The 13,259-nt window shown below is 37.3% G+C and overlaps 1 protein-coding gene across 3 annotated transcripts in view; it reads right to left on the bottom strand.

Annotated features, from left to right (window-relative positions):
* Nucleotides 1–13,259, bottom strand: part of TECPR2 (tectonin beta-propeller repeat containing 2) — a 44,870-nt gene that overhangs the window by 31,256 nt on the left and 355 nt on the right. The window contains exons 1-9 of one of the 3 annotated variants that reach the window (XM_063333052.1): nucleotides 12,930–12,948; nucleotides 8,602–8,886; nucleotides 8,381–8,509; nucleotides 7,833–7,964; nucleotides 6,722–6,879; nucleotides 5,301–5,613; nucleotides 4,368–4,500; nucleotides 2,607–3,071; nucleotides 962–1,953 (exon numbers count right to left, since the gene is read on the bottom strand). In XM_063333052.1, coding sequence (XP_063189122.1) covers nucleotides 962–1,953; nucleotides 2,607–3,071; nucleotides 4,368–4,500; nucleotides 5,301–5,613; nucleotides 6,722–6,879; nucleotides 7,833–7,964; nucleotides 8,381–8,509; nucleotides 8,602–8,829 — 2,550 coding nt within the window. In that variant the 5' untranslated portion in view covers nucleotides 8,830–8,886; nucleotides 12,930–12,948. Of the gene's footprint in view, nucleotides 1–961; nucleotides 1,954–2,606; nucleotides 3,072–4,367; nucleotides 4,501–5,300; nucleotides 5,614–6,721; nucleotides 6,880–7,832; nucleotides 7,965–8,380; nucleotides 8,510–8,601; nucleotides 8,887–12,929; nucleotides 12,949–13,259 lie in introns of those variants that run through there. The other 2 variants (XM_063333053.1, XM_063333050.1) reach the window with 2 other exon arrangements.

Here is a 13,259-nt window from a genome sequence, read left to right as displayed (position 1 = left end):
TCTGGTTTACAGACTATCTTAAATTTTGATAGCTTGCATGAGTTGAACCCAAGCACTGCAGACATAGCCTATAATATAAGCATCTGTGGAGCTTTTCTAAACATTCCAGAATGTAAGAATATCAAACCCTGAAACTAAGTGTCTTCTACACTTTGGGCTGCAGTTGTTACTAAAGACACCATCAACTTACAACTCAACCTTTGCCAACACATATTTGTTTGATCTCAATACAAGGCTGTTATAGATTTTAAAAAGAAACAAAACACCCAATTTAGAAGAACTGTATTTCCTTCTTAAGACTTCTGCTAAAACTCAGTGATTTTAGCAATATTGCAGATTTAACAATTTATTTTAATACTTCTTTTCTATAGTCTGTATGAGAATTACTATTTCTGGACATGTTCACCCACAAAATAACAATGAAAGAAAGTGGGATAATAGAAAAAGGAAAAATGCCAACATTTTAAATAATACTAACTGCTGTGTACAGCACAAAGACTAATCGTTATTCTGAGTATTTACAAGTAAAATGAAACTTAACCAGGGGCCAGCTATGTAAGATAATCAGCATTAACTCCCCATGAAGTCAGCTGAAGTTGGAAATAGCATCGTGCAGAATTTGGGCTACTGAAGATCCAAACAAGGAGCAGCCTTTGAGCATGACTTAGTTCTACTGTTCACTCTTTAATTCATGGGTTTATGACAGTATTTTTGTTGAGCTTTGAATAATACAGCCAGGGCAGCTTCTACACATTGTAAACACACATCAACCATTCTGAAGCCTGATAACACCGCATTGTGGAAGAGTTGCAAGATACGTTGCTGTTTGGCTTTATGCTTTGTTTACTCAATTCAAATAAGGAAAAAAATTTTTTGCTGAAGAAGTAAAGGATAGTGTTTACGTGACTGTTTCTTTCAAAATGCTGCAATGAAGTATTTTAACTAAATTGAAAACACATACCTGATCAGATTTTAACAGCACCGTTTCATCTAGGCTTATCTTGGCCACATCCTGGGAACCAGGCCCAGCACCAACTTCAGGCATGCTAGTCTCCGAGGATGAATACGGTAATCCATGTCCATAAATATCCTCTTCATCACTTGAGGCAGATTTCTCAGCCTTACTTTCATGAGTGTCTGTTACCCATTCAGCAGTGCTAGTACTAGATTTAGCTTTAATTACACTTTCAAAATTCCACCCCGAAATGGAAGTGTTATCTGAATAAACATCGTTGGAAGTGTCAGAGTGGGGCACAGAAGGATCTGACAGAGCACTGTGTATTAGAGAGAGTTGCTGTTGGTCTTCCCTACCAGTTTCACCACTTTCCTTTGGTGGCGATGCCTGAACACCAAGTACACTGTCACATTCCAATAACATTTGGTCTGTAAGGTCTGGCTCTTCAAAAGATTTTTCAGTATCCTGCAGCTTTATTTTATCTAAATCTTCATCTATTTTACATAACGTAGGAAAATCCTGCTCCTCCTCTTGGCTCAGCTTTCCAAGATGGCATTCATTGTCTGCAGAAACCACACCACCATTACATTCACCATCAACACTGCTTGTCAAGTCTTCCGTGAGGATTACAGGAGAGACAGATGTCAAAGTATCTGTAACAGCTGAAGTACCCATGCCACTGTCACTGTTCGGAAGTTTCTGTAAATCAACCATATCTCCATTTTCTTCATTAATTAGTACAGTCGCAGACTCAGGAGACTGTAGGACGCTGAAAGTTTCTGAACCGTTATCTTCTTGCAAGATCGTATGGGATTCCACGCTGAACATGCTTTCCTGATCTGGAGATCCAGTACTCAAATGATCAATGCTGCCACTCATTAGGCTGGAAGTCATGGAAAAGGAGTCTGCATTCAATGAATGTGGACTATCACCAGAAAGCTGACGCTCATAAACTGGTGTACCTTCCAGAGAGCTGTGGTTTTTCCTGGTCCCACTCTCTGTTCTCACAAAAAAAAAAAAAAAAAAAAAAAGGAAGGAAGTAGTATTAAAAACATCTATTACATTTTGATACAAAGTAAAAAATTAAAATATTTTTATCACTGGGGGAAGAACAGTTAAATCTAAATTTCAACATACTGATTTCTTTCAACTTCAATACTAAATGATACATATAAAGCCAAAAAAGTGTTAACAGCAAAAGATTTTAAAGTTGTAACACCAATATAAACAATTAAAATAATGAAGTACTGACTCTATTTTAACAAACTAAAAAGCATGGCTAAGAAAGATACTGTCAAATATTCTAAATAGGATGAATAGATATTATACAATTCCAAAATAAAACTGGAAGCAGAGTTCACTGCATGTTACCATTAACCCATACATTAGAACCTTAAGCCTGTGTACATAAAGCAAAACAAAGTTAAAAGAATAAAGCAAATAGATCTAAAAAGACTTAATCCATTTATCACTTTCAAAACAGGCTTTCAGCTTAAATGTAAATGGCCCATCACAACCACTGATATATCTCAAGAGCATGACAATACAATACAAACAAAGCATGTCAAACACACACACACTCTTGTGTGAAACATCAAAAGCGACATGTTCCAATAATGAGCAGTGGCAGGGAACGTTCTGCTAGAATTACCTTGTTTCTTCTTTTTTTTCTTTTTCACTTTAATTGGCTTTACAATGAGTTCTTGATCAAAATCTTCAGAGCTGATCGTGCTGAACCGTTGTGAAGAAAGGTGACCTTCTCTCTGAGCTTCTGAAAGTTGGTCTGCACATATCATAAAGCTAGAGCCACTGTCCACAGAATTTACTGAGCTGCTCCTGCTTCTTGATTCACTTACTATAGAGCAGCCCCTTTTTCGTGTTTCATTGCTCAAATCTCCCACTCTATCAAAACTTTTCTCCGACAGCGTTGGAGTTTCCAGATCGTCTTCCACTAAAGAATAAGAGTCATTTTTATCACCGATAACCGAAGGGGAAGTAACCATTTTTTTATCTGTTTCCACTGAAGGGCTAGATGATACAGGTGCAACTACTGATAATGGGGTCAGCAACTTAGGGCTCATGTCTGTTAAAGGATTCGGCAATTTTGAATTCACATCTGAAACCAACAAAAAGAAAAAGAAAAGTATAAATACTAGTGCATCAAGGGAGTAGGGGCATAGTTCTTTTAAAGTATTGAAAGAAAAGCAGCTTTATGCAATGGAAAAGTATTCTGTTTAATTTGCAACATTTCAAATATATATATATACACACACACACAATATGCAAACTTCATGTAAGTAAATCTATATTAAATCATTTTAGTAAAATTAATCCCCCAAAGCCTGTATCAAATTTCTATTAGCAAAATTCTGCATTTATGTGTATGTATGACAAATGGTACAGGTCTTTAGCTTGGAAGCCCCAGCTGTATCACACAGTGAAGTGCCACCATGTATCTTCAAACTTCTTCATTCAAACATTTAGTATCTTGAAAAAAAAAAAAAAAAATCAAGGAAAATTTACCAGATAAACCACTGGGGTAATTAGAAGAAAATACACTTCAAGAACGATCCTTTCAAACTATACTTGAAAGTTAAGATGAAAATAATAAACACCCCCTAGAAGTTTGTGAGTAAAGAACTGCTTAAATGCCTAAAGCTATCACTAATATGCAACGATAAGAAAGTTCTCTAGCATTCAGTGAGACTTCATAGCATATTTACTAGCATTTTGCTAATACAAAGTATTAGCAAAGATACAGTATTTTAAATAAGTAGTCCTTCTGTGAGTGTAATATGTTGAATAACAGTGTTTACAATCTTTACAAATGAGAAATCAGGCAGCATCATCATTAAGGAAGTATTATTAATCCCTTTTAGAGAGTTCTAGTAACATAGGTTTAGTTCTTTCTTTTTCATTGCTGGGAAAGTTGAGATTTCCTCTGGAATGTGTGTGGTGACAGGTGGCACAGAATCAACATATTCAGGTATCTCCAACCCAGTCAACTGAGATTGATCAATAAAGAGATAACCGTGATCAGGAATCCAGATTGCTTCAGCATCATGGTTTTGAATAAGGTCTCAGTTGCACAGATTAGAGATGCCTGACTAGGATAATGCTGATTTGCTCTCAAAAAAAAGGGAACCATAATTAATTTCTTATTGCCCCCATTCTCACTGCAGCCAGAAGAGAAGCTCAGATGAACAGACAGATCAGGTGCCTAAATATAATCTGTAGAAACAGGTAAGTAACTCTACAGAACCTGGTAGGTTTTTGCAATAACCTGAAGGTTTTTGTGTGGGGTTTGGTTTGAGTTGGTTTGGGTTTTTTGTTTTGTTTTTTACTATTAAAAAAGTATGATAGGTACCATGTTCTATGAGGTACATACTAAAGTTTGCTAATCTATACAAACCTATTGATGACAGTCCTTCAGGTCTACTTGAAATTCTTATTATGTCTCTATCTCCCTTTAAGAGAAAAATCTCATTGTTGGTACAGGACACAGACACAATATCACCATATCCTTCCAAGCCACCAATCAAAGCCTATAAAGAGTCAACACAGAAAGAAATTGACATCAGGTTAACACACTGTTCAGACAAAATGGTGCTCTTAACAAAAGTGTTCACTGGAATTCAATCAACATATCTCATTACAGAAGAAAGATTTTATCTTAACAAAAAGAAATAAAATAGTAAAACAAAACAGTAAAGCACCCTTTAATCATGATGTAGCTCATTTTTATACTAATTTCTATTCCATAGATCTATAGTTTTCTCTGTCCAAACTAGCAGCAACAATATAACGACAACTTAAACAATATACAATTTGGTGGCAGAAAAGAAACACAGTACAAATGTTTGATACCATTTAGACAAAAAGATACTAGCTTGTATTCACTTTCATATTTTTAAGAGGACTAAATAGCTAACAGCTCATTCTATACCAAATAAAATGTAATACCTGTTTTTCTGCAGACACCAACAGTAGTAGAAGGGAAAGTATAAGTAGTTCCACGCACATTTTATAGGCCTAAAACTTTTTGGATTAATTACTAGATTTTAGATTTATATATACTTTCCTAAGTATCACAATTGATTATGATGTTAACACATGGATTGAAAGCTTTAAATATTTTTAAATTTTCTATGTAATACAGCGAGCTAGTTTGTGAGTATATCATTGCAATGACAACCCGAAGAGGGAGAGAATAAAGTAGTCTTTGTTAAGTTTAAATACGGATTTAAATCGTAGAATTGTAATGGATAACCCAAAAAGAGTCTTACAGCACAGCATGAACACAAACAAGTAAGAAACAAAATATGGACCCACAAGATTTACCTACCTGGTTCACAGTGTCTAGTAAGTAGATGCTGTATTCATTCCAGGTCAGCACCCATCCTTCTCGGAAAAAGCACGACACAATCCCAAGGTGTTTCTCTGGGGAGCTGTAACTTCCCCTGTCAGGTGGTTCCAAACGGGGATACAGTTCAAAAGTTTTTATTCCTCCAGCAAATACATCTTTCAATATAAATGTGGCCTGAACAGTTCCATGAACATCAGACTTCCAAAGACGAAGCCCAGGTCTGGCAGCAAACAGTGTTAGGTCACTCTGTTTACACAGGCCAGGTATAAAACACGCTCCATATTTTCCACTGCTAAAATGCAAAAGCAGAATTTATTTTAAAAGCTATATACTCAACGTAGAAACAATTTTAAAAACTAACAGCACAAATTTACAATGGCAATTTATCAAAAATAAGAGTCTTCCATTAGTCAGTCAAATGTCTGAAGTACAGATTTGGTTATAGTAAGACAAGAACAGTGCTTCTAAATACCAAGTTTTCCCTCACCCTTAGATGTCAGACACCATACCTATTAAGCAAGTTCAATGACTCCTCCTAATAAGCTTCAGAGCCTTAACAGTATTCTTTGTCCATCTCAGAAAGATCCTACTATGCAGTCATCCTCTCAGAATAAACAAGCAAAATACAACAAACTAATGCTAAGAAACTGACATCCTCTACTTGCAAGAAATACAGAACAGACTTCAACTATTAAAATCTTGATCTCTCACACACAAAAACACCATTACTATCACCCAAGAAAACCCCTCATACATAAGATGGTCCTTGGTATTCCTCACTATTCATATCCCTGAAAGACACATATTAAACCTTCCAAGGGCCAATTTCCTCTGCTTCCAGATATATCAGTCATGCTGTTCTAAGACTGGGTTCCCTCTTCCTTCATATCCAAGAGAGATTACACAATAGAAGATGCCAGAAATCCATACAAGAAGTTCCCAGCCTTCAAGACAACTTTAATTGCTTGCTATACATTTTCCCTTTTAATACACGGAAGCGTATAAGAAAAATGGGGATTTTACATTTACATTGCTTTTTACATCAGATATTACACCGCCCATTAGATGGACCTGACCTGCTCACACCAAGTCACAGTAAACCAAGAGGGTCTGCAGAGGAAGTCTCACAGTGATTTCAGTTTAAACAATGAGAAAACATCTTAAATATTTTTGCATAATAGTCCCCTGAAGATATGACTATGACATATTTGCCACCATGTACTTTCTAAGTAGAGAGAATTGTCATTTCATGTTTCAGCACACGTAGCTACTGTAACTAACTTTTTATGAGCTGACTGCTGTGTTTTATTAATTTTGCTGCTTAGATCGCTCTTTCTATAATCCGCTCTGAAAAGCTAGAATTAATAGATGTGCCTGCATCAAGATTTTATGAGGGTTACTTTTTTCTGGGCTGTGTTCCAACTTGCTTGACAGATTTCTCTTCTGTGTAAAAAAGTAGAGTCCGTTGTAAAGTAGAGACAAGCAGCACTTTCTGGTTGTAATCCAACTGGACAATTGAAGACGGCTCTTCCAATACAAGGCTGGAGTTGCAAATACCCTTTCAAAGATACATGCAATTAACAACAGTTAACCTTTCTAAACATACAAGGTAATAACTAACACTTCAAAGAAATTAATAAGCCCAAGAAAGAGAAAACAAACAAACAAATGCTTTTGAACTACTGTTGCACGAAGTTCACTTAATGAGTGTGGAGTTCCTTTATGCAGACAAGAGAGGAGTTAGATTGTGTGTATCACAGTGACACACTATGAAATTAAATTTCTCTTGGAATATTAGCTAACGCATTTCACTTGAAATCAACAGAAACTCTAGGACACATTTTCTTCCTTCTTCTCCACTGCCAGGTCGTACAATGCTGAGAGACTCATTACGTTTGCAGATGTTGAACCTTTTTGTCAAATCAAATGAGGGCCAGTCATAGGTAAGTCGGGATGGCTGTTTAAATTTTTCTCCCATATAGAAACTTGAGCTAGTACTTATTTTGTTGATGTCCCACATCTGTATTAATTAACATGGAATTAGAAAAATTCCATTTACTGGTAACATGCTAGTCACCCAGTAGAAACCAAATATTACTTTCATTCTACACTCTAGACTGAGATGCTGAACAATTCCAAAAAAAAAAAAAAAAAAAAGTACTTCATCAATACAGTGAATCAGCGATGTCACATCATTCAAAAGTACCCTTTCCAAACAAAAGAGAAAGTACTGAAGGAAGATATGATAGTTATTTCAGACAGAAACATGATAAAATGAGAAGGATCACCACTTTTTTATTTTATATAGGTTATTTTTTTAAACAAGGTAAGGCAGTTATGAAGGATACCCAACATGTGTGTGCACACTTGGCCAAGTGTACGCAAACCAATGAAGCAGTTCAACTAAATACATGATGCTAAGTAATTAACTAACTACTAAATACTTAAACACACAAGCATTCTTTCAGAAACTTGTAAACAGCAATCAAGGTCTCTATAATAAATACTCACCTGGTCTAGATCTAGAGCAGAGTAGACAATCTTCCCTTTGTCATCTCCAGAGAATAATTTCATTCCATTGGGACTCCAAGCTAAAGCTGTAATGCAACTTTTGTGGATACCAGCAACATCAAATCTCCGAAGCTGTGAAACAATAACAAAGCATTACAAGGAGGGGAAGAGAAAATGGAGACACAAAGCCTATTCAGTAACTCTGACTGATAAATGGGAGGTCAAGTACAAAAGTGCAGATCATTCTAATTTTTATTTAGCACGTAAAAGCTAAACAAACAATCAAAAACACCACCACCAAATAGCTCAGCCAGTTATTACAAATGAGAAACTTCTCACAAGCATTTGTGATTAAATGTATCTCTTGTAATGAAAAGCATGCTTTCAGATTACTGGTTTTATAAGCTTAACATATGAAGCCTAAAATATATTCACAGACATTTCATCAGGCAAAATTATTTGGTTTTCACTATTATAAAGAATCACAATAACACTATACTAGATTTGCCATACTAAACCTCACAGTTTAGCCGAATGCAAAGATTTACCTGTTTGTTTCTTCCAGGTAACGAAGACACAAGCTGAAAAACTGCAACCCGACCTGAGGCTGTACCAACAGCAACTAGGTCATCGAAACAACTCAACAGCTTTACAAAAGTAATAGATTCACACTTCCCCTGTTGAAACAAACCATAGATAAAACTCACAAAGTTAATGAGAGACAAACAGCAGCTCAGCTTCACTAGAAGAGAGAAAAGTTAGTATTTACCTCAAAATTATATTTTTTCATCTGGTTTAAATGTCTGCAGTAGAGATAAAGCATTCCAATGCTGCTCCCCACAGCAATGTAGTCTCCATTGGTATCAAGTGCCGTGAGGTATACCACAATAGAGCGAAAGCCTTTTTGGACCTTTGTAGGAATGGCATTGAGAAGATAATACAAGGGACAAAACTCCTTAAATATAACCGGTGAAGCCACAGATGCCATAGCAAGCATTGGCCTCAGCAATTTTAAGGCTGAAATAAACACATCTACTTGATCACATAAGGAAATCTGAAAGACAAAAGCAAAAGACATGTCATTAACTTCTTGGAAAGAGTAAGTGGTCAACAGAAAGCCATGATTTACCAAGTGGGATGCAGAAATTCTCAGGTTTTGTTTTCTATGAAATAAAAACAAGTTAAACTCTTCCAATGAATGTAAGTTCTCTTTAGAAGAACGTTTTTCTTAAGAATAAGCCTATTTCTTAGGTTCAGCGCGCATCTGAGTAACGGTAACCACTAAATATGGGATAACCACTCTTTCTTGCAGTGTGAGCTCGTCAAAGTTGAGTTAAAACGCAGTGTTTCTTCTCATCTGGCTAGTGAAATAGCTGTAAGGGCTCTGACACTGAACAATCCATGTGGTCTATTTATTCATCGATCTGCAAACTCTACCCTCAATCCTCCCAGTGCTGAAAGCAAGGGATATTCACTGTGTTAGACAGCACAATAAGATTCAAGTGTCAAACCAGTACTTATGCTCAACTCCTGCACTCCAAGAAAAGCACAGTGGAGAAACAATTCAGTTAGAGCTACATCTGCTACATAATCAAATAATAACCAAAAATTAAGAATAGTGTGGGAAGGAAGAGGAAAAAGAAAGAAATCACAATTTGACAGACACAGGAAAATATCCATGTAGCAAGAGAATTTAGAAAGATAAGAGACAAAGTACCATATGCCTGTGTTTCCCTTTATGGTTAAGCAAGTAATTTCATGTTCATGAGTGACACTGTACATATACTAGGGGACAACTCTAGTTGTCTAGTAGTGTCTATTTTCTAAGAATAATGGGAAAAAAGATTCTGTTTGCCTTGTTCAAGAAAAAAAAATGTAGTCAAAGCTCATCATAGTAATAACCTACTGGGATCTTCAGATGTACCATGATGTACGTAAGAATATTTAAAAAAAAATTAAACCCAGTAATATTTCTCATCATGGGGTGACAGTCTTGACAAGAACATTTTGCAGCAGTAGCTATTCTCCTTATGGATGACTTCACGTCATGGTTTGGGCACGTCAGAACAGGGAAAAGGAAAGAAACCTTCACTTCTTGAATTTTATTTTGCCACAAGCAAGTCTGATTAATAGAATGGTTTAGAATCTACCAAAAATACCTGCAGTTTTCCAAGACAAGGATTTTGGATTTCTATGAAGAAGAGTTTTCTACAGTTGTTTAAGCCTGTAATGCTGAAGATTTTCTTAAGCTTCAGCAGAGTTATAACTTACTTAGAGAAATGAAAAGCAGAAACATGGCAACTGAAGTTAGAAACTTCAAAATGCTCAAAATTATTCTGTAAAGCACTCCTACTGCAATTTGTGCAATTTGTTTGTCAGCTTCACACATTGCTCGCGGTGTATATCAACAAAATTAGAAAAAAATATAGCTGCTGTAGTTTAATATCTCCATTACTGCAAAAAGATCTGATGTCTCAATTTTCAAACTATTTCAGTTATTGTACAAGTGCATTCAGCACACTGGCTTTGGGCCCTGCAACACTTGCTGTCAACATACAATTCCACTAAATCCAAAAGGATTACTTGCATGACATTACCCATTCAAGCCCATGTTAGACAAGACTGCAGCAATAAAGACTGGTTACTGGACCCATATTTCATCTCTGTTACAAAAACTGACAGTAAATAAGCTAGCAGAAATTAGGTGTTCTTAACTGTACTGCTTGCTAGAGCTTAGAAATTAATTCAACTCTCCTCCAGTGTTTACTACATGTCATGATACCTATTTCATAAAATATCACAAGGACTAGCTGATTGTGTGTCCGAACTATTTTTGAATGAATAATTCCTTTCAGAGTTTTTACTAAGTTAACAGATAACTTCAGTGCATAACTAGCCTTTCACAATATTTTCACACACCATTTATTTCCTATCCAATATTTTAGGCCTCCTGCTCTTTCCTTCAGTATTTACTATTTTCTATCTACAGTCAACTAAATAAAAAGAGAACCCACTGCTAAAGTCTCTTGTTTGCTGTTCTAAACATGCTGCTTTGCCAGTTTGGTAATTTTGCTGCTGGTCTTTTTTTTTTTTCTTTTTTTCTAATAAAATAAAATCCATTCTTTGTCCTGAGTCTCACACGTACAAATCTTCTTCTGTCTAACCTCAACTTCTACCGCTCGTCAGCTACTGCCTCATGAATTTCACATATTTTGTTTTTTTAAGTCCCCTTTGTTACTCCTACAACACACATCTGTCATTATCCCAAGCCGCTCTCATAGCTGGAACCAGTTCACACTCCCCAGTTGCCAATGGACCTTGCAAGTCCTCAAAATTCATCCTCTCTCTTATTTCCATCACTTATCCTTCCAACTTCCTATCCAACTAAACTGTTAAAAACATAATAGTTCATTAAGAACTTGGGTCTTACAGAAATTTCTATTATCCAGAAAAGGACTAGTACTCTTTCCTCTACAACAACCCTGATCATGCGATCTGATGCATGTTTTGTAAGTTTACACTTAATTTACAAAGAGAAAAAAAAGGGAGTGCTTGATAGGGGTTTTTACCCCCACAGAAAACACTGGGGGGAATTATTTATTGTCATATACTAAGTTACGTTTAAAAAATCTGCTGTAAGGTTAGGGTTCGCACTCTTCAAGAAATTTATATGCAATCTTATTTCAGTCTTCTCTGATGGCAAAGTTGTAAAAAAATGAAATTAAGTTTTGCTCTCTATAACCCATTCACACTGTACAGTCAAAAATGTATTAATAAACTATAATTTCTTGCCATCATACACAAATTAGTTTCATCTCAGGTGGTTTACATACTAACAAAACACTTGCAATGCTTGTGCGAAAACATACAACTGGAAGTTCAAATCATCACTTTACTAAAAATACTGCTAATTAAGTAATTTTATCTACACCAAACAAACATATGAAGGACTACGGAATTGCAATGTGGCCTATATATCAAAAAAACTCTGCACAAACACCACAATTCTGTGCTTTTGAGCTGAAAGTCTCCAACACCCCCCTCATCACAACTGTGTATCACATGTAGTCTCTTTCTCTTTATTAACAGCTTTAGGATTACGTGTTATCTGTTTTTCCTACTTCATTAATCAAAGGCAAACTGGATATAATCTATTTTCTCAGACAGATTTTGGAACTGGATGCGCATGTTCACTGTGTCAGCCACGCTTATTCTGAAGTACATAACAGCTGTACAGGGCAAATCAGCTTGTGCTAAGCAGCTATCCTGCAGCAGAGATAAAGTAGAGAAAAATACCCTATGTTGCACATCAAAAACAATACCCAGACAAAGGGAGTCCTTCCTCCTCAACTCACAAAGTTCACAACAAACTTTTAAATACTACAGTCAAGGCCATGCTTTGAAAAACAAGCTTTTTTTAAAAATTTTCTCTGGTCTCAGAAATAGGAACAAGGCTCAATGCTGCCTAACACAGGCAACTAAAGTGAGAGATAATCCCACAGTTAAACAGATCGGCAGTGGCTAAAGGTTCAGTGCCAGGGTATGCCACGGATTGACTGCAGGAGACTAAAGATGTCACTGCGTTTCTCTGAGCCCGAGTGCCCTGTCTGTACAAGAGAGACAAACAGCTCTAGGATTTTTTTTATTCTTTGGCATAAAAACTTAAATTTAAGCCCTTCAGAGTAGCAACAAACTCATATATATATGACCACAGCTAAACACAACGGTCTCCGATCTCAGCTAGATCCTGCCAATTAAAAGACAAGTGGTTTTATTTCCTAATACTTCCCATGTTTTGAGCCTAAGCAGCAGGTCACTCAACTGCCGCGTCTCCAGGGCTTTTCCCAGCGAGCAGCCGCCAGGCAGCGGGAGCAGGCGAACGCAGACCCTGCGGAGGTGAGGAGCTCTGCCTTCACCAGCCCCTCTGGGGGCTGAGGACCAGCCAGCACACCAGGCACAATTACCTGATTAACACACACGTCGCTTCACGCAGCTCGCGAAATGCTGCATTTTTGGCTCAGAATAGTTTCCTTTGAAAGAAAAAGAGCACACCACAAACCTAGGTGACAGAGACAGAAAGGGCAGAAAAAGGCGCACCTGTGGTCACTGCCCATGCAGGTACACCAAGGCTTTACTCCGATGGCCTCGGTACACCCCGTTTCTCTGGGAAGCCATCCTTCCTTCAATGTATTTCGATATTCCGGCAGGTGTTTTAAAGCATTCCTTCCTAACGCGCTGCGTTCTGGCGCTTGAGGGGTTGCAGCTCCTGAGAGGGGAGGGGGAACACAGCCGGGGGCTCCCCGGCTCGCCTTCCCGCCGGATTTACCTCAGCTTATGCCGGATTTACCGCCCGGACCCGGAGCCCCAGCCGGGCTGGGGAGGTGGGGGGGCGGCGAAGTCCCTCCAGCCGCTCCGCTGGTCCCCAAG

Source organism: Chroicocephalus ridibundus, chromosome 4 (genome assembly GCF_963924245.1).
Source record: "Chroicocephalus ridibundus chromosome 4, bChrRid1.1, whole genome shotgun sequence".
In the NCBI taxonomy this organism is placed as follows: Eukaryota; Metazoa; Chordata; class Aves; order Charadriiformes; family Laridae; genus Chroicocephalus; species Chroicocephalus ridibundus.
Note: the sequence above shows the minus strand (reverse complement) of the source record. Positions and strands in the feature narration are given on the sequence as shown.